General features: G+C 39.1%; 2 protein-coding genes across 2 annotated transcripts; one reads left to right on the top strand and one right to left on the bottom strand.

The window, feature by feature from the left end:
- Positions 1–48: 48 nt before the first annotated feature.
- LOC113060952 (mitochondrial import inner membrane translocase subunit Tim9-like) lies at positions 49–2,009 on the bottom strand. The gene is made up of 4 exons (XM_026230217.1): positions 1,931–2,009; positions 1,586–1,644; positions 1,412–1,507; positions 49–405 (listed from the first exon to the last, which is right to left on the bottom strand). Exons 2-4 carry the CDS (start codon positions 1,622–1,624, stop codon positions 271–273), a joined length of 270 nt encoding a protein of 89 aa, XP_026086002.1. The 5' UTR covers positions 1,625–1,644; positions 1,931–2,009; the 3' UTR covers positions 49–270.
- Positions 2,010–13,481: 11,472 nt separating this feature from the next.
- LOC113060951 (interferon regulatory factor 2-binding protein-like) lies at positions 13,482–16,443 on the top strand. Its single transcript, XM_026230216.1, has one exon. The coding sequence runs from the start codon at positions 13,751–13,753 to the stop codon at positions 15,725–15,727; it is 1,977 nt and encodes a 658-aa protein (XP_026086001.1). The 5' UTR covers positions 13,482–13,750; the 3' UTR covers positions 15,728–16,443.
- The last annotated feature ends 4,966 nt before the right edge of the window (positions 16,444–21,409 follow it).

Genomic DNA, 21,409 nt, shown 5'->3' with positions numbered 1-21,409 from the left:
CTGAATATTAAGAGTTGACTAATATTTTATTTTGAACCACACAAACATGTTTTTTATGGAAGACCAACATAATGGTCAAAACGAGAGTGTCTGTCCTTTGGGAGGACTAAATTCCCAATGATCCAGAGCCGGCAGACGTTACAGGACTTCTATCATTATTCCCAGTGTCTGCGTCCTCTGCCCTGCGGCTCCGGTTTGGAGAGCCCTGCTCCATGCTGGAATAGACAGAGCCTGGCGTAATGGTCTGGAGTTCAGTCCAGCAGCAGATGATTATCGTGGCTGTCCTAACAAACCGGCTTTAGCAGCCAACGCTTCATTCTGCTGGATATGGTATTCTTGAAAGCGCATGGAGATCCTCTGCGTCATCTTCAGATACTTCTGCAAGCAGCTCTCAGAACATGAAGTCTTGAAAGGAAAGTTACATCAGAATCCAGTTCGATTAGTATTTTCATTTTTATTTCAAAAGGACTTCCAGTGGCATGCAAACGTTTGGGAACCCCTTGCAGAATCTGTGGAAATGTTAATTATTTTAACAAAATAAAGATCATACTAAATGCATGTTATTTTTTATTTAGTATTGTCCTGAGTAATATATTGTACATAAAATGTGTTTACATTTAGTCCACAACACAAAATTGCTGAAATTATTAAAATAACCCCAATCAAAAGTTTGGGAACCCTGGTTCTTAATCCTGTGTGCTGTTACCTGATGATCCACGACTGTCTTTCTGTTTTGTGATGGTTGTTCATGAGTCCCTTGTTTGTTCTGGACAGTTAAACTGAAAACTGTTCTTCAAAAAAATTAAGGTCCTGCAGATTCTTCATTTTTCCAGCATCTTTGCCTATTTGAACCCTTTCCAGCAGTGACTGTATGATTTTGACACATGATCTTTTTACACTGAGAACAACTGAGGGACTCAAATACAACTATTAAAAAAGGTTTAAACATTCACTAATGCTCCAGAAGGAAACGATACATTATTAAGAGCTGGTGGGTGAAAACCTTTGAACATGATGAAGATGGCCAAATTTTCCTTATTTTGTTGAAATATAATTTTTTCCATTTAGTTCTGCCCTTCGTAGGCAACAGAAGATACATGTATCCCAGAACTCAAATTAAGTACAATTTACCCTGATCTTCAAATTCCAAAAGTTTTCATCCCCCAGTTCTTAATGCATCTTGTTTCCTTCTGGAGCATTTTTGATCCTTTTTTAATAGTTGTGTGTTTAAGTACCTCAATTACTCAGGACCGTACTAAATAAAAAATAACATGCATTTAGTATGATCTCTCTTATTTTGTTAAAATTATTCACATTTTCACAGATTCTGCAAGGGGTTCCCAAACTGTCCCATGCCACTGTATAAGATATCTTGAAGAAATATAGGCGTGATCACAATATAACCCCACACCTCCTCTGGCTTGACCTCTCTTGTGGTGAAATCCTTAACACAGTCCATGAAGCAGTTCTCTGTCAGTTTATTGTAGGTTCCCAGGAATTCTTTGAACTGCAAAATACGAAGATGGACAATTAAATAGTCATTTAATTATTTCAAAACTGAAAACAGATAATAAATGTGTCTTACCTGTTTGATCTGGTCTGATTCGTTGACCTGAGCTGCCATAGTTATAATAAATTGGGATGCTGTGGATGAAATGAAATACCATTACTCACACCAAGAGCATTTAACCCAGAAATTCCGCCTAAATAAACATGTTCTTTTTGGCCTCACAGTTCAATAATGGTGATGATGTTGAGTGGCTACATTAGCCATTAGCTTCAGGATATCACATGTACATTTATAACACTAAATGTGCGATAAATGCCTTGCAAAATAAGTGCTTTAATAAACGCTTTATAATAAACAAATTTTAGACTATAATTAAACCTAAAAGCAAAGCAAATTAAAACAAAACAGTAAAGCTACTACCTTAGCTATCAGCGCTCAGGATGTGAAGGACATGTGAGCACAGAACAGATACCCGCTGCTTCACATCGGCAGATTCGGCACTTTCGTAACAAATAAGATCCCTTAATTAAAATAAAATAAAATAAAATAAAATGAAATGAAATGAAATGAAATGAAATGAAATGAAATGAAATGAAATGAAATAAAATAAAATGAAGGAATAGAATTCAAATCCTTTGAACTTCAAAGTAAGATTAAGATTTTTTGTTTGTATTTCATTCAATATATTATTACATTTTTCATATAATTTTATACATATACCTTTGTCTGTAATACACATCTTGTTGAAAATGTAAAGACACAATACACAAAGACAAGCATCTCTTCTTTTGATTATTTAAATGCTTTATATTAGCATCTTATCTTACAATATTAAATATTGTAAAACAGGCATTTTACGTGTTTAGTCGTTTTTGATATGATTACTTGTCGTACAGTGTAAAATGCATCTTCTACAATTCCTTAGATTTATTACTGCACAAAAAAATAAAATAAAATAAAATGAAATGAAATGAAATGAAATGAAATGAAATAAAATAAAATAAAATAAAATGAAGGAATAGAATTCAAATCCTTTGAACTTCAAAGTAAGATTAAGATTTTTTGTTTGTATTTCATTCAATATATTATTACATTTTTCATATAATTTTATACATATACCTTTGTCTGTAATACACATCTTGTTGAAAATGTAAAGACACAATACACAAAGACAAGCATCTCTTCTTTTGATTATTTAAATGCTTTATATTAGCATCTTATCTTACAATATTAAATATTGTAAAACAGGCATTTTACGTGTTTAGTCGTTTTTGATATGATTACTTGTCGTACAGTGTAAAATGCATCTTCTACAATTCCTTAGATTTATTACTGCACAAAAAGTAAAATAAAAAAATAAAAATAAATAAATAAATAAAATGTAAAGTCAAAGCAAAGGGCAAAAATAAATAATCATTTATTTATCGTGTTAACCAGATCAAATATATTCTTATAAAGACCAAATGGGGGCAGCATTGTCAAGACTTGCAAGACCAAAACAAAGCAAAGACAGACTTTTATTTTGTAATCTGTCTTGCATTCACGATATAGTTTCTAAGATCACGGTTATGAAATTGTGTTGTAAGCAATAATCGACTCTTTGAAAATAACTGGATTTACAGCTGATATAAAACATCATTTAAATATCACATTAAAATACTACGAAACAAAGTAGGGATTTACTGTAGCCTAATAACATAAATGAAAGACTGGTATTCACAGATATATTTGTATTTTTAAAATCTATAATAGCCATAAAGCTAAACTGTCTTAATAAATAACCATGACATAAAATTTTATTAAATATATATTGGAACTGATTAATCATTAGTATTTGGGAATTTTGGATGGATGAGTTACACTTGACAATACATTACATAAGGGTTAAAAATATGGCAACAGCTTTTCTCAGAACTAGCTTAAATTTTACAAGACACTTTTTTTCAATTAGTTCTAACCAATTGGTTTTCGGGTTATTTCCATGGATATCAGTCAATTCGCATTAATTTCACAGATATCTTAGCAGAATAACCACAGGTGTAGTTAATTTTATAAGCAATATTTGACAACCAGAAAGTGTGCAAGGCATTTGGAACATTATTGTTTCATTTTTAAACATTTGTGAAACAATTTCATTGAAATGTCTGCTTGTGCTTTCTTAAAATAAATGTCACTCTTTTTGATTTATATATATATATATATATATATATATATATATATATATATATATATATATATATATATATATATGTATAGCTCAAAGACGTCATTGGTGTATCCTGTGTAGGAAGGCAAGGCCTAGGTATGTCCCACTTTATAGGTGGGGAAAATCCAACTTGGTGGAAAGAAAAGCCATGATCCAGGCAGAAGTAAGGGATCTAGAGGATGAGCAAAGAATGACAAAACCAGTGGAACTTGGATCCCAGGGTGCCTTGATTCGGTGGGATCTCCCCAAGCAGAAGGTGTCATGGAATGATCTCTGGAGGCTGGAGCCATACCGAATATCCTTTTTACTGAGGGCCGTTTATGACACCCTTCCTTCCCCTGTGAACCTCCACAGATGGGGGCTGAGAGATGACCCTCTGTGCACGCTCTGTGGGCAGAAATGAACAATGGACCATGTCTTGTCAGGTTGCAGCACAGCGCTTGCTCAGGGCAGATACAGATGGCGCCATGACAAAGTCCTAACAGTCCTTACTGATATTTTGGAGCAGGAGAGAACTAGTAAATGTCAAAATAACATCAAGGCACCCCTTGCAATAGCTTTTGTAAAGAAGGGTTCAAAGCTACCAGGGTCCAGTAAGATCAGTGCAAGCATTCTGCAGTCTGCCTAAGCATGGGAGCTTAGGGCATAGTCATAAAAAGCATAGTCCTGAAGTGATTTTTTTTGGACAATTTGTTCATTGGTTATTCATTATTATTATTATTTTATCAGTCTTAGACTGTTGAAACCACTTGATGGCAGTAGTGTCACTGCTGACGTTTTGCTTTTGCACCACAAACAGAACTTAACAGTAAAAAAAAAAAACATTTCCACTGCCTTTATATCATTTCAGTGTAGATTTTGGATTAATCAGAGGTAATGATAATTCATAACAATATTGTTTTTTAATATCTTCCAAGACTTTCTGGGTGATTGATATTTAAAGCTTCCTAATATCATTCTAGAATTCTTTTTTTAATTTATATGGAACAGTATATCAAAATTTTGGAAAATTAAGGATACTGTGCAATTAATTAATAGCTCTTTTGTTATTATTATTATTGATTAATTTATTCACATGCAAAATATATTTAGCTTTATCTGATTGTAATATAATATGGTCTACTTTTTGGAAAGTAGGCAGAGCAATTGAATTAATTACTGCTGCACATATTTTGCAGCATATTGTTTTTGGTTAAGTCTCGTCTTATCACTACTTTCGAATGGCATGCATTGTTGCATCCATGGCTCCAGGCTTTGGAATCCATTGTGCTTCGCCTCCGCCAAGAAACCGCCTGCCTTTAGTTTCCTGTTTAAGATGCAACAATGATCAGCTCAGCCCAGAACCTCATGTTCTCAAACTCCAAAACCAGTCATTTATCCCCAAACGTGCTTTTTCCCTTTAGACACCATCACTCAACCAATCTGTCACTCCTCCGGATTGGATTGAAGACTCGCTTTTGCACTAAAAACCAATTAAGGCAAAAAGCAGTTGTTGAAAGACGTGTCACCGCCGAACAGCTGTGTAAATACGAACAGTTGAAGCTGTTCGCCTCAGTCACACTGTTGTGCTCCCGTCGGAAAAAGCCCAGGTTTGTTATTGGAAAAGCTTCGGGCATGTTAGCACAAGCTGACCTGGCAACACAGCTGCTTTAGTGTCTTTAAGTAGTGCGCGTCATTAAACAGGCCACTGTAGAGCCGAATTACACTACACAATGTTGTGCAACCGTGAGAATACTAGACTAGGCCTTACTTTCTTATCACAAACATTCCTGCTTTTCCATTTCGCCTCCCTCTTTCCCCTTTTTTTTCAATTCGCTGGTAATTTAGCTGCGAGATGTGAGCTCAGAGATGGGGTCACTGACATAAGCCCAGCCGTCTGAAACCTGGGAGAATTTTCCCACCTGAATCGAATCCGTCGGCTGCTACAGCCCCCTCCGTGTCTCCCACATGAATGCCAGATTGCTTTCCCAGACGCTGGAGCTGTATTCTCAGGCTCGCATTGATGGATGTATGTGGGCGAACAGAGAGTTAATTATGGCTTGGAGTTTTTCAGTGTGTATTTTTCCTGGAGTGTGAAAATTCTCTTTAAAATCGCCAGTTCTGTCTGTTTTTTGACTTGCATACACACTCAGTGCACTCTTCCTGATTGACTATTCCATTGACTTTGATGTAAAATTTAGGGAATTTAATGTAAACTCAGGGAACCAGCAGGTTGTTGTTTTGCCAGGGACGTGTGCATTCTGCAGTACGATGTGTTTTGCTACAAACTCCATTTTGTCACTTGTGTGCATCAATCTAGTCATCATGGCAACCCGAATATTTCTGTGGCAGCATTGCTCCATCTCTCCAGCTGTCAGACCGTTCTCTCTCTCCATTGAAACAGGCTATTTTTAGCCAACCTTCCTTTTGTTTCTCACAGACATAATCAAAGCAGAATTTAAAACGTGGAGAAATCTGTAGCCTCGTGAGATGTTGTGTCGTGTAGAGAATGCTTTTATTTTCACTCGTTCATGAGTAATCCTCCAGGAAAATAGGTGTGTTAGAACTGGGTTAATTATCTGAGCTTATGTACGCTTTGGTCATAAGCTAAATTTAGCATTTAGCATATTATGACCGATATGATTCAGGTAATTTTATGTGTCCAATAATCAACATGCCAAACCAGTTTGGCTATAACAATTAAAAAACACAATCATCCTGAATATTTTAAAAATATTGTGCCAAACATTGGTCAATTGCTAGCTGTAACCAGTCACCTTTTTATTTTAATTTACAGTCATCTTATAGCATTTGTGCTGTTCACTTTAATGGTCCTGTGGTCTGACTAATGTTAAAAAAAAAAAAAAAAAAAAAAGCTTAAATATTCCATGTAGTCACTCAAAATAATATTAGGTCATAAAACAGCATCTATTGTAGTTATACAAGATGTAGAAAAAATATATACAACAGTGGCCAACTGACACTGCAGTCACTGATTGAAATGTAATTCTATTTTCATCTTTTTTATTCATTTAGCCTTTAGGTCAGTCAAATGTGTCCAAACCGGTAGTGAAGATGGTAAAATCAAATAGTTGAAACCGAAGTCAAATCATGTAGTAATGAGTAGAGAAACCTGCAGATTTTACATTAAGGGTTATGAATATTGTAGATGCCCTCACCAGCAATTCCCGCGGTCTTACCTCATCAAAGATTTATGGGTAGACATTTTAGCTCGTACTAGACAACACTGTGTGGAGATCTGCTGTATCTTTAAAATGATCTGATTTTATAAATGTTTTGTGTATGTAGTATGTATAACCATTTTATTTGTATAAAGCAAAGTACTGTAAATTTGTGAATTATTGTTAATTTATTCCTGTGATGCAAAGCTGAATTTTCATCACTGAAATCATTCTAATATGCTGATGCTCGAGATACAGTTATTATTAATAATGTTAAAAACAGTTATGCTGCTTAATAATTTTGTAGAAATTGTGATACATATTTTTCAGAAATATTCGATGAAGAATATTTTTCTTTAAAATGTTATGGATTCCAAACCTTTTGACAGGAGTATATGTTACAAAGTGTATATTATAATAATATTATATATAATAATGCTTTGATTCTTAAGGCTAAGCAGAGCAGATAAATCTATATTCACCTACACTGTGCATGTGTGTATATATATATACTGCATGTTTTATTAACAACATGACCTACATTGTGATCCTAATGTGTTCACTGTACATTTTGAATGCTAGAAAGCTTCTTGTCACTAGTTCCACATCAACCAGAAGATGCTTGGAGAGTCTGTTTGCCCCCCACAGGGATGCCCTTTCCGGTTTAAATGGCAGACTTTATTATTAGCCAGTGCCCTTACCTGCCGAGACCTCCGTCACGTTGATGCGCACTAGGGGGTGGGTCACATGCCGTGCATCACAACTTAATAGAGCAGCAAATACAAGCTATCCGCCCCTCTGTAGAGCGTTCAAATGTATTATGGTTCTTTTTGCCCAATAATGCACTTAATGCGGTACAGAAAAACCTGCACACCCCTGCTCTTTAATGCCAGTTTCCTAGTGTCTCTGGTGAGTTTAACATGCACATGGTTCTTAGGTGTTCACTAGCACGATGCCATATTTAAGAGCCATGCTCCCGACGGGCAGCAGTCTGGCATTGTGTGTCTGGCAGCACTATTACGAGAATCCAGCCTTTGGTGAGGTGCCAGCTCTACGTTAAATGCTGACTATTGTTTACGGCTCTACGTTTGGAGTAATTATAAAGGCAGCAGAATGGATCTCCATGCAGCCTCGGCTCCCAATATTACAGCTGATGTTTTGCAGCTGTGGACGTGTGTGGGTTTGACGTCATGGGGCAGCTGGGAAAGGGGATCGGAATCAGTGCAGTAACACTGGCAACCGTCGGATATAGACCTGTCAGGAGCTTTTGTTTGCATCTGTCACAGACACTCCCAGAACACACCAAAACATTATGACTGCTAGAGTGTGGTTATTGAAGCTATTGATTTGTTTTCCATGTTTTAATATATGTTTATTAAAATGTTTGTTAAAATTGTTTTCTCTCCGGGGTGCAGTGACAGTATTCAGTCATTTCAGTATGTAAATTGATTTTTTAAAATGCTTTTATTCAGCAAATATGCATTAAATGTATAAAAAGTGAGAGTAAAGACAATAATAATGTAAAAAGAAATTGTTATTTGAAACTATTCACCAAATAAAAGCACCAAATCAACATATTAGAAGGATTTCTGAAAGATCAAGTGACTCTGGAGACTGGATTGATATACTGTACAGTATTATTTTGAAATGTTTCATGTTCGTTATTCGACTGAGCTGATGTGGGTCGAATTACCAGACATTTTACAGTACAGCTTTTTTGTTGCAGTCGTTAACGGCGATGATTGTTTTTGCATGTCTGTTTGCTCTCTCACGGCGCATAGGGTCTGCGATACAAGAGGCTTTGTTTGCATTGAGTCATGGGACTTTAGCTGCTCATTTAACCGTATTCAAGAAGCTTGAAGGCCTCATGTTCCCTGTTAGCCAGACACTGGGGCCCACTAGAGGCGCGCATGGCAGTGCTGCTGTTGTTCCAGTTGTAGGAGGAGGCCCTCCTCACAGTGCCTTTTTGACCTTAAGGAAATGATTACGGTCAGGAGCTCTACTGTTGTTTTTGGAGGATTGAGAGATCCATGTCTTGCGTATTTATATAGCTTTACTTCCTTTCGTCTGCATTCCACAGTGCCGCAAGAAGAACATTCCACTCTCTGGCCTCCTAATAGGGCTCAGGAAAGAGCACAGGGATATTTTACATTTGCACAATATGAGGTTTCCCCCCTCCATGTGCTCGGTTTGACTTTTTCCATTTACAGTCATGGGCTGACAAACTGCAAGAATAGCGAAAGAATAACTGCTCGCTTGTGTTCAGAAATGCCTGGCACGTATCATGTATTTATGGTCCGGGTTATTGGCGCAGCATGCTGGATTTGTGCAGAATTGATGACTAGCTGAAACACACGGGGCCTTGTTAGAGTCGTAGGCCCACAGCGGTGTGTGTTCTGGCATGGTGAGCTGGACTGCTGACTGCGGCAGGTGTCTGGTGCCCGGGCTGATCCTTGTGATAGCTTCTCTCTTTGCAGGAAATGGCAGACTTCAGGACCGGAGTCCTAATAACCGGAGATCTCCCGAGAGATGCGCCTTGCAGTCTGTCGGGGGAAAGAGGTTTGCCATGGCAACAGCCGACAACGGCCAACCAGAGCGGTCCAGGTAATAATAGATCTTGTTTTCAGAGCAGGAAGGCACACAACCCTCGGCCTTTCGTGTTTCGCCGTACACAGTGTGTAACCATAGTAGTGGACCTACATAACTACTTGTTTTCCCAAGCCAAAGGAATGCTTTTGTTTTATTTATGGCGGTTGGTTAGGCCATCTTGTCTTTTTCGTTTAAATAATCTCCTCTATTGTTCCATAAGCAAGTGTCACTTAAGAAATGGACGAAGAGTACACGTGTTTTGCCCGAACGCGAGGCTTACCGCAACTTGTCAAAATGACAGTATGAGAAGCAGTGCGTTGATGTTAGTGGTTAACACTGAATGTCTTTGTTCTTGGCCTGTGATGTAGCGAGGGAGGTTCTCAATAATACAAACATGGTTTTGGATCTCGTTCCGAACACTTTCTCCACTACGTCTGCATATTCAAATGAGCCCCCTTGAAGAAATTTGTCATGAGGAGAAAGTTTATAGAACTCTCATGGGGCACACAGAAGACAGTCTGCAGTTGATACTAACAAAAGTTCCATGGATCTTTAGGACGGGTTTTTTCACATGTGCAATAGTAAATACAATACTATTTATATAATTACAATAGTGCATGAATTAGTGGTTCACCGATATGTTTGTAATGGCCTATATGCATTCCGTTTTAAAAGTCTGGGGTCAGTAAGATTTTGTTTTGATGTGTGTGTGTGTGTGTGTGTGTGTGTGTGTGTGTGTGTATGTGTGTTAAATTTATCAAAAGTGACAGTAAAGAGAATTGTAATGTTACAAAAGATTATATCTCAAATAAATGAATTTCAAGTGTGGTGTGACAATGGTTTCACTAAATTATTAAGCAGCTACAATGTCAATATTGATAATAATAAGAAATGTTTCTTGAGCAGCAAATCAGCATATAAGAATGATTTCTGAAGGATCATGTGACACTGAAGACTGGCATAATGATGCTGAAAATTCAGCTTTGCATTGCAGGACTAAATGACTATTCAAATATGTTAAAATAGAAAGCAATTGTTTTAAATTGTACTAATATTTAACAATATTACGTTTTTACTGTATTTTTGATTTTTTAAATGCAGCCTTAGTGAGCTAGAGAGTAATGACTATTTGCAAATTATATGCTAGACATATCTGTCTTTGACTAACATAAATATGGTAATCATTCAATACATTTATCAAGGTATCGGAAATCTATTTTGTAAGAGGAGCAGAAAAGAGTGTTTATTGACATATATGTGGGGTAATGCTTCAGATTTGTCCTATTCAGTAAACCTGGCTGAGTATTCATACTGAATTATGATTGAAATGCAGTTTCTGTCAGTTTTTGGAAAACATTTTAAAATAGAACATTTTCTTTCACTACCGCCACTGACGGTTCAGCAGCTGCAAGTCAATATTCCTGTGTAACAGTTAGGTCTCTTCTGAAAACAAGTGAGGGAGAGGGAAAGTCATACATCTGCAGGTTACTGAGTGTTCAGCACAAGATGTGCACACATGAGCAGCTCTGGGAAGTCTCCGAGCAGCCTCTGGTTCTCATGGCAACTGCGGGGCGGTCTCTATCAGCTCATCTGAGAATAGGTAAAGTAAATCTGCATGCATCTGGCTGCCCGCCAGCGTCTCAAATGAAAGAGCACTTTGAATGGCTGCCAGGTTTGGAGGAGGAGAGAGACTGTCAGGCCTGCTTAATGTTGGCAGTTTGTACTTGGCAAGGCTCGCCTTTTCCCAGAATCCCTCACTCTGGCAGCCCGCCAGCCACTTAGCGGAAGCTGAGAGTTAACCCCTGCGGTAAGCTGGTGGAAGGCTGAACATGGAAAACTTTCCATGCAGAGTGTGTGTGTGTGTGTGTGCACCCACACATGTATGTGGCTCTGTGTGTGTGTGTGTGTGTGTGTAGGTAGGTGGGTGGGTGATGTTCTGTTCAGGGTGTGTGTGTGTGTGTGTGTGTGTGTGTGTGTGTATAAGAGTAAAAGAGAGAGAGAGTGCCAGGCCTCAGGGTGATCTGTATTCATGATAAGACTACAGGGACACATCCCTCAGTGAAAGAGAAAGAAGGTGAAATATCCTTTACAGGCAGATTGCAAATTTAGACTACATTTTGGCTAAAAGATTCCTAATCTTTTGCCCATAGAATGTGAGTTATTTATTTTTGTGTTATATATTCTGAAGCATTTTAATTAGGTGAGTGAGTGATTTTTCTTCCCAATATAAATATTTGAGTTCTTCAAATGGTCTTGTCTCAGACAAGGACGTTTGAGTGTTTGCAAAGTAAAACCTGATTTCATTTTAAAGTCAAGTGACTCACTCCAACACTGAAGATAATTGGCACAAACACTGTTTCTTTGTGTCGTTAATTTGGGGCACAAACCAAAGGCATCAGGCTCATTTACACCATCCGAGTCACAAACACAGACCACAAATACTGTGCAAATTTCCCCCACTTTTAAAAGATGGAAGACATTCTCCCTGTAATATCAGTAGTGAATATTTTTAACTTTTGACATCCAAATTTAGGCTCTTTAATGTTTGCTATACTGTATGTATACTCTTCAGTGGCGGGACAAAATCACGTCCTCAGGTTTGGCTCCAGTCTTACTTGGTATTTTTTGCTTGGATAAAGCACAGCTTCTTTTCGTGCCAGCAGAATGCAGGGATTGCAGTAAATGGCATTTCTCCTCTCCTCCAGACCTCCCTTGCCTTTTTTATCTTCTCTCTGTTTTTCCACTCTCTCGTCTTGTTGTATAACAGGATGAGGTTTTTTTTTGCATCGTCTATGGGGTGTTGTTATGCAGAAAATAGACTATGGGAAAGGGGCTTTTAGGGGGCAGGGCTGCGAAACTTCCTTTTTTAAGGTAAACATTCAGAGATTGATAGATACTACCATGCAAAACCCTAGAAATATTCTTTAGTAATCATATTTATTTCATCACAATGATATCAGATCATCTGCAGTAGATATAAACATTGTCAATGTTTAAAGAAGTCTTTATATCATGGGGCATAAATGTTATTTCATATGACTAAGAATGTCTTTTGTTTAAAATATGCCCACAATATACTTATTTTTAGTTTAATTCACACACATTTTGCTGGTGCAAGCATCTTTATAACATGATCTTGCATTATTAATAGTATTGAATATCAAGACATTTAAGAACATTAAAGACATTTTAGAAGCAGTAAGAACAGACGCTCTTGAAGAAACATGAATACCTCAGATTTTCCACCCACAACTCTGGCTCTTGTATTCTACAAGCAAACTGGCCAACAAGTTATGGCAAGTAGCTTGAACATTTATTTATTTTTATTATTTTTAATATATTCATAAATAAATAGTATGCATTTATAGTAAATAGTATGTGATATATTAATGACTAGTATACCATTTCAATTTCACTAGTAACTTCATTTGATTCTAGGATTCATTACAGTAGTGGTGGGTATCTATTAAATCAGTAATTTATAATGATTTATCATATTTATTCATTAGATACTATCACCTATATATTTTGCTACTAGTCATTAACCCAATATTGACAAGTTATAATTTTTACCACTAATATTTATTATTATTATTATTATTATTATTATTATTATTATTATTATTTATTTATTTATTTATTTATTTATTTATTTATTTATTATTATGTAATTGTATAATATGATGTATGGACTCTGCTTTTCTGGTATTCATGTATCTCTTTGTGGTGTCTATTACAGATTCACTACTAAGTATTCATTAGTTAGAAATTGTCACTAGTGATAATTTCTTATTCCAGTACTATAGATACTAATCACACACACACACACACACACACACACACACACACACACACACACACACAAATGCAATTTGTTTCCAGTAAAAAAATGGAATGTAATATATATATAATATATTTGCGATAATGATTAAGAGCAAATAAATAAATAGTGTATAATGAATAAGTACTGAATAGATACTTGGATTTACCTAAGTGCTAGTAACACAAAAATATATATTAGTATGTTTTGAAGATTAAATGTTTAAGCGGCTTGCCATACATGGTGGCGGTGCGCGTTTCTCGGTCCATTCAGAAGATTTGTTAGGGAGTGGTTAGCGCATGCGCACTCGCGTGGCAACAAGTGGCTTGTCATTTGTAACAGAAAAAGGAACTGCGGAACGTGGTGCTGACGTCACCGGCCCAGCCAGGTGGCATTCCGAGAAGCAGAAGAGGCGCATTCGCCTCCTAGTAACCGTATAACAGATCCGAGAGGAGCAGCTCAACATGTCTTCGGCGCAGGTCTCCTCGTCGAGGAGACAGTCGTGTTACCTGTGCGACCTGCCGCGCATGCCGTGGGCGATGATTTGGGATTTTACGGAGCCCGTGTGCAGGGGTTGCGTGAACTACGAGGGCGCAGATCGGATCGAGTTTGTTATCGAGACCGCGCGCCATCTGAAGCGGGCTCATGGCTTCCAGGAAGGGAGATCCCCGGGTCCCGCTCCGCCGTCTGCGGTGAAAGCACAAGCCGGCATTCCATCCAAGGAGTCTGTGCAGATGAACCATATGGACGGCTCGTCCAAACAGCAGCAGCAGCAGCAACAGCAGCCCGGTTTGGAGCGATACGCGCTCGGAACCGAGAGATCGCGCTTTGATTATTCCAGCATCGGCGCGCACAGGCTTCCGAACGGACTCGGCGGACCGAACGGCTTCCCCAAATCAGACGAAGGACCCCCTGAGCTGAACCGACAGAGCCCTAACTCGCGTCGGAGTCACGGGATGGTGGCAGTATCGGGACAGATGAGCGTGCCGCCGAACCTCCTCCCGCAGACTCTCCTGAACGGCCCACCGTCAGCGGCGAGTATAGCCCAGCACAGCTTGTCTGGACGAGCCCCTCCAGCCCCGGCCAGCATCGGAACGGCGCTCGCGCTCTCCGAGCAAGGTAAAAGACCCGGTTCTGTGTCCAGCACGGACCAAGAGAGAGATCTAAAAGAGAAACAGCGGAACGCAGAGGCTCTGGCTGAACTTAGTGAAAGTTTGAGGAGCAGAGCAGAGGAATGGGCAAGCAAACCCAAGATAGTGAGGGACACACTTATCACACTTTCCAATTGCACTCCGTTTGATGTGAGGTTCAAGAAAGATCATTCCCTTCTAGGTAGGGTGTTTGCCTTCGATGCCATTTCAAAGCACGGCATGGACTATGAACTGAAAATCTTTATTGAGTATCCCAGTGGATCTGGTAATGTGTTTTCCAGTGCGTCTGGAGTGGCTAAACAGATGTACCAGGACTGTATGAAAGACTTTGGCAGAGGGCTTTCCTCTGGCTTCAAATATCTGGAATATGAGAAAAAGCATGGCTCTGGTGACTGGAGGCTCTTGGGTGATTTACTCCCAGAGTCTGTGCGCTTCTTTAAGGAGGGGCTCGGGGGTGAAATGCTGCCCCAGCCTTACATCGATGCCAGCTGCCCTCTGCTGCCTTCAGCGCTGGTCAACATGCCCCGGGCCGTGGCATCGGGCAGCGCGCTCAGGACCGGAATGCGCAAACGCAAAGCCTCTCCAGAACCGGACTCGGCGGAGGGGGAGCAGCAGAGACAGCAGTGGATGGCGAGTCAAAGCGAGGCGCTCAAACTGACCATGGCGTCTGGCTCATTCGCAGCCTCTCACGGTGGTCCTCCGCCCCTGGGGTCGGTGCACTCCAGTCGAGCCACCCCACCAGAATCGGCCCCTCAGAACGGACAGTCCCCCATGGCTGCGCTCATGTCAGTCGCAGACACTTTGGGTAACGCGCACTCACCAAAGGACAGCAACTCAGTGCACTCCACCACATCCACCCGACACAACAGTAGCAGCCCCGTCTCCCCTGCCTCGGTGTCTGGACAGCGGCGTTTGGCCTCCCGGAACGGGGACATCAGTCTGACAGGGACACCTTCTCAATCGGGTTCGCATCAGGGCATGGATCAGGTGCACCCTCAGAACATTCCAGACTCACCCATGGCCAACAACGGACCTTTGTGTTGTACTATCTGCCACGAACGTTTAGAAGACACACACTTCGTCCAGTGCCCGTCAGTGCCCAACCACAAATTCTGCTTCCCGTGTTCCCGGGAGAGCATCAAAGCGCAGGGTGCCACAGGAGAGGTGTACTGCCCCAGCGGAGAGAAATGTCCCCTGGTAGGGTCAAACGTGCCTTGGGCTTTCATGCAAGGCGAGATAGCGACCATTTTAGCCGGGGATGTGAAAGTTAAGAAAGAAAGAGACCCTTAAATATAAAAATGTATGCTTCCTGCATCAGATACAAACAAGTGAAGCGAGTATATTTAAGGTTGTGTCTTAAAATCTAGTGAGATGCCTACCAAGATAACATTTATGGGCATTATAGATGTATTTGAATGGCCAGAAATGCTGTCTAAGGAGGCAGTGTGCTTGGTTTTGAGACACAGCCTACTTGTTGTGAATATTGAAGTTACAGAAATAGTCCAGTGTACAGAGACAATTGTTTTCCTCTACAAAGGAGGAGGCTGTGTGTGGAAACATTTTTTACGGCACTTTTACAGTTAACGTTAAAATTTTTTCAACGTCATACTTATTTTCCACATCTACATGTACAATGCCAAGCAAAAAAAATATTTTTTATTAATAAGAACACTTTTTTTGTGGTAGGTATAACAAATGGAGTGAGTCTAAGAGAGGGCATTCTTTGTTTCTTGATCCCGTCTGTTTTTTTTGTTTTTTTTGTATGATCTTTGAAACAGCGATTTTTAATTTGTATCCCGTGGTCTGAGAATACATATATATTTTATTACGTGTTTTCATTTTCTCTTTTTGCTTTAAAGTTGCACGGATGCTTTAGTAGAGCAAAAAATACTGTAAATTAAAAACGAAATGCTCTGTTTGTTTATACATATTTCTGTAGTAACAGAAGACTTGTAACGTGCCTTGGAGCTGAGTAAATTGTAATAAATTCATTGATATTAACACTTTGTGGCGTGTGAATTTGTTAGATATGTCTTTGATATCTGGATTCTGCATTAATGTCTGTTTGTGAAATTCCTTAATTTCAGATTTCTCTAAATAATAGTCGGCTTTATTAAGCTTCCTTAGAATATATACATATTTTCATAGTTTAATTAACAAGATATATTTTTAGTAGGTCTTTATTTCACTTAAGACCCAAACTATTCTTTTTAGAGTCATTTTGCAATGCTATTTTTTTAAAATCTGAAATATGTCAAAGTTATTTAAAAAAATATAAAGTACTCTTCTTGTTAAGTGTAACAGTGTTTCAGGTATCACACTAAGCATATACCGTAGTTTCATGACTATTGTCAATGTATTTTGCGTTCATGTCATTGTTTTTGCTCCAGACAGATGTATTCCTGTTACACTGACCTAAAAAGTCAAAAGTTTGATGTAGCCACAGGGCATGAAACATCTCTACAGCACTCCCCGATGGGTGTCACATGGGGTAAGCGCTGTGCTTGTTTAATATGTGCCGTTTTTTATTTCTCCCTTAGCAACAAGTTCCATTAATGGCTCATGATAGAAGCTGTTTATTGCATATGCAGGAGGCATTAAATAGCGCACCATTACCCTGCTCTTAGCACACTGTGTCTTAATCTGTTATGCCTCGATTTTGAAGCTGTTAGCTGTTCCCTCTCTCCTTATATCAGAGTATTTTGGTGTGGGCAGGAAAGCTGGAGCGGGAAAATGCTTGCACATGCCTGAGATGGCCCTGGGGATGTATTCCTCATTTAGAATTCAGCTGGTTGGTCATGTGACTTTGTCAGTCATACTCTAGCATTGGCTGCGGGAGCGAGGGAAAGCAGTTGGTGCGTGGCTGTTGCCATGACTCAAACTAATGCTCTTTCACAGACAAATAGAAGGTGGCACAATTCATTCATGGCAGCCGGCCATGCAAGTGCATCCAGACCAAATAACGGGGGGGAGGGCGTTAAGGTCAGAGAACAATGCACATGCCAAGCTATCTTAACTGAAGTGGGCTCTGTGCTTAAATTCTCTGGAGGCCTGTGGTGCACATCCTGTTGATGGAAATAATTTAAGATGGAGCTAGAACAGTTTTGCACTAAACTAGTGTTTGTGTGTTTGTACTTATTTTTATTTTCTTATTTTTGTCCTGTAAAGGATATGTACAACACTTTTAAAATGTTATTTTAATCAGCATGTCAGGTTATTAAATAAATAACACTTTATGTATTTTCGAAAAGTATGCACACACACACACACGTATGTATGTATGTTTGAATATAGATACACTTGTGTTTGTGTGTAATACTGTTATTAATGTATCCATTTTGTATAATACATCCATAATCCATCTGAAGCCAGTGTAGAGTTTGGTTGTCGTGTTTTGTGGTGCATTGCAGTGATGTTGTCGCTGCTGCTCTGTCTGTGAGGAATCAAAGGTGTGGTGTCTGGTTCAGGATAAAGCGGACTTCTATTGTCATGCTAAAACTGACTTGGGTTTGAAGTGACCTTGGCTTTCTCTGTAATTACCTGGGTTTCAAGTTTCATTGCACATGCAAAGAAAAAAAATAAGCAGATACACTGACCCTACCCATTAGAGAAGGCGGGGGTCTCACTTCCTGTTTACTACACACACACTTCTGTGGTGTCTTGAGTGTGCTTGTTAAATTCTGCACCTTTTCATGGAATGCTTTGGGACACATACAACTGAAAGATGAGGAGAAGACCCCTCATTGACTTCCTAATGACTAAAATCGCTGATTTAAGTTATCTCATAGCATGGGATTATTTTGAGTGGCTGTTTAAGGATAGAGATGCTTTCCGTAATGATATCAAGGCTAGCACAAATCTAATCACTGCCTTTTTTCTGCTAGATATAAATTTGTATGTGTGGTTACGATGCATTTATATTGACGCACTGGTGTATTTGAACCTTTTTTGCATTCTATTTTATTTTGGATTTATCTGTTGTAGCGAGCATCTCCGAATGAATATTAATTTCTAATGTGGTCACTCGTCTGTTTCAGAACATTAGTTTTTGGTCGCATTGTAAAATCACTGCAGCATGTCCACCCTTTGCTAGCCAGAGAAGCCAGCTTTTTCTTCCCCTCCTCCATTTCCCTTCATCCCATAACACACACACACACACACACACAATTCTCTCTCTCTCTCTCTCTCTCTCTCCCTCCCTTCAAGGGAGAAGTTTCCAGCGGATAAAAATACAGCCACTCTAAAGGTTACGCTGCAGTGCCATCGTGCACAGTTGCCCATGGTAACAGCCTTGTTCAAAACATCATTTATTCAGGAATGTGCAGACACAGAGAGCGGAGAGGTTCAGTTTTAACCCTGCGTGTGCCGGCATTTGCCTCTCGGCACACTAGTGTTTTTAGAAATGCTTGTCTTTCGTGTCTTTTTGTTTAGTAGCTGATTTTGTGTTGTTTTCTTTAAGTAGTAGAATAACACTCAGAATGTCTCATTACTGTCAGTGTGAAATCTCAAAATCCAAGCACTACTTATATTTCATTGCAATTTCTGAAATATTGTTAGCTGTTTTGTGCTATTATATAGTCTGTTCATACTGCTTTAGAAGTTAAGATTCTACATTGCTAGCATTTTAACTTACTGCATCAATTTATTTATATTGCATATAGAACTGTTTTCCTGTTATTCCCACCCAAATCTCATTCCATTGTTGCAAACAAACAAAATATTTTTTTTCAAACGCCACAATTGAGGAATCGGCCTACCAAATGGGTTATAGCGTCTTTGCATATTAAACTAGTATATTCAAAAGTATTTTAACCATTCAACCATGTATTTTTCCCCCATGTAATAAATGCATTCCTGACTGTGATATGCCATTTAACTCTCTCCGCTTGTTCTTGTTATTTAGCACCAACGGAGGCGGGGGTATATGTGCAAAAGGGTTATTCCCATTTTGTTTTCATTCACTGTGCCTCCGAGCACAGCCGTTTATAGACGGTGATGTCAGCACTATCTTCCATAGCCCAGGGCCTCTTTGGCACATAATGTATGCAATCTCCGACATTCCATTCCTGCCTCGCAAATAAGCTGCGGGCTACAGCAGGCGTGTGCTTCCCCCCTCTTTCTGCTGATATTAAAGGCACAGAGGGGGAATTGATTTTCTCCTGCTTTTCACTCCTACTCCCTCGTTTAGTTTATTTCTTGGCTGCTGCTTTTCTTTCCTTGCACAGAGAAAATAAGAAATCATTTCAGAATAGCATGTTATTGTTAATGTGATTTAAATCCATTATCCATCAGTCCTCCGGATCAGTTTTGAGTTTCTTGGTACATTCACACTTTTGAGAATCATCTGTTATTTAATAAACCTCTTCTCTATTTTTTTTAGCAGTTCCTTATACAAGAACATATGCCTCACGGAACTGACGCAGCTCCGGTCTACCCTTGACTAATGGCATGTGGGTTGTAAAACAGGGGGCCGTTTTGGCAGCGTTTCAGATGTTTTTCATTAGCTTTTAAAGGACATCAATTTTCGGATGGAATTCCGATTTGCATTTCAAGGCCAGTCCCTCCTTGAGAGCCAGAGCCTGTTGTAGCTTCCTGTAGATTCCCGTCGGAGAAGTAGTGGTGTGGGGGGCTAGATTGGGGGGCAGGGGGTTGTTTCTGAGCACATGAAAATGGACTATGGGGCACCATGGAGACTCCGTCTGTCTTGAAAAGCTTGCAGGCTGGATTGTTCAAGGATGGTTTCACTTGATCGATCTAAAGTGTTGAACTGAAAACCCACTTAATACCCGCCGGAGTGTAATATTTGTATCTTTCATTTCTTTTATTTTCTTTTTCATGTGCATTCAAATAACCATGGTGTATGAAATGACACATTTTGTGACCTCCTTCAAATTCTTAATGAAAAACCACTGAGTACTAAACACACTCAATCCTTTTGTTTTTAGTTTGCAGATGCACTGGCTGGTTGGAAAGAAAGGGTTAATTTGTAACCCACGGGCTGTGCGGCTCTTGGCCGGCTCACTGGAGAAATGTAGCCCCCTTCATTCTGTGGGTTGTTTACACGACTGGCAGCCATTTTAGACTGGAGCTCTGCTAACACGGAGCGCTCTCAGGTTTCTTAGGCTTTCACAGTGCAGCGAGTTCAGTCAGCGGATTGTTCTGTCATCCATCTTCCATTCCCCCTCACATACTCACACAAACACAGTCTCATTCTACAGTCTGGTCACCATCCACTGAGAGCTGTATAGGTGCTGTGTTGTTTATGAGAGCATGAGCCATGTGAGGCCGTATATAACAGAGATTTCTCCTTGGTTAAGGGGAGTTCTTCGGTGTAATGCATATCTGAGGTGTGTTTTATTATATTGTTGCAGCAGAAGTATAATAAAAGACAACAATGTTTTAAAAAATACTTGAGTTTATTCATCATCATAAAGACAACAAAATCTTCTGATTTGGATTGGATTTATTAAGGATAATCATAATGGATGTAGCTTGCCCAGTCAGAACAGTTTTGTTACCAAAAATAATAAATAAATATATATATATATATATATATATATATATATATAGATAGATAGATAGATATTCATTAATAAATTAATAAAGCACAATGGAAAGGTGCTTTGACAAAATGATTATAAAAACAAATAGTATTATTTTTAATTACAAGATATTGCAATAGCTTATTTATTTTATTTTTATTTTTTTGTACTTTTAATTGCAATTTCTCAAGACTTTTCTCTGTCCTACTCTCTTGTTTTATCTTTTTTCTTCAGTCACTCAACCCTGTCTTGTTCTAAATTTGAAAGCGCATGCTTTCACCGAGCTGTTAAGGGATCAGGATTCTGTGTCTGCATTAGTGTCTGTCTTTCTGTCTGTCGCCTTGATCTTGTACCAACAAACACAGATGATCTCATTGGACCAAAACCATCAGTATTAATAGCAGCGAAACTCCCATGTAATGGAAACCTT

Source organism: Carassius auratus, chromosome 42 (genome assembly GCF_003368295.1).
Source record: "Carassius auratus strain Wakin chromosome 42, ASM336829v1, whole genome shotgun sequence".
NCBI lineage: Eukaryota > Metazoa > Chordata > Actinopteri > Cypriniformes > Cyprinidae > Carassius > Carassius auratus.
The sequence above is the reverse complement of the archived record's forward strand: the minus strand, read 5'-3'. Positions and strand labels throughout refer to the sequence as shown.

Excerpts from the sequence above, each read along its gene's own strand:
- LOC113060952 (XM_026230217.1), bottom strand. The coding sequence starts at position 1,624 with ATGGCAGCTCAGGTCAACGAATCAGACCAGATCAAACAG. Across the intron at positions 1,508-1,585 it reads AATCAGACCAGATCAAACAG|TTCAAAGAATTCCTGGGAAC; the intron begins GTAAGACACATT and ends CGTATTTTGCAG. Across the intron at positions 406-1,411 it reads GAGAGGTCAAGCCAGAGGAG|ACTTCATGTTCTGAGAGCTG; the intron begins GTGTGGGGTTAT and ends TTTCCTTTCAAG.
- LOC113060951 (XM_026230216.1), top strand. The coding sequence starts at position 13,751 with ATGTCTTCGGCGCAGGTCTCCTCGTCGAGGAGACAGTCGTGTTACCTG.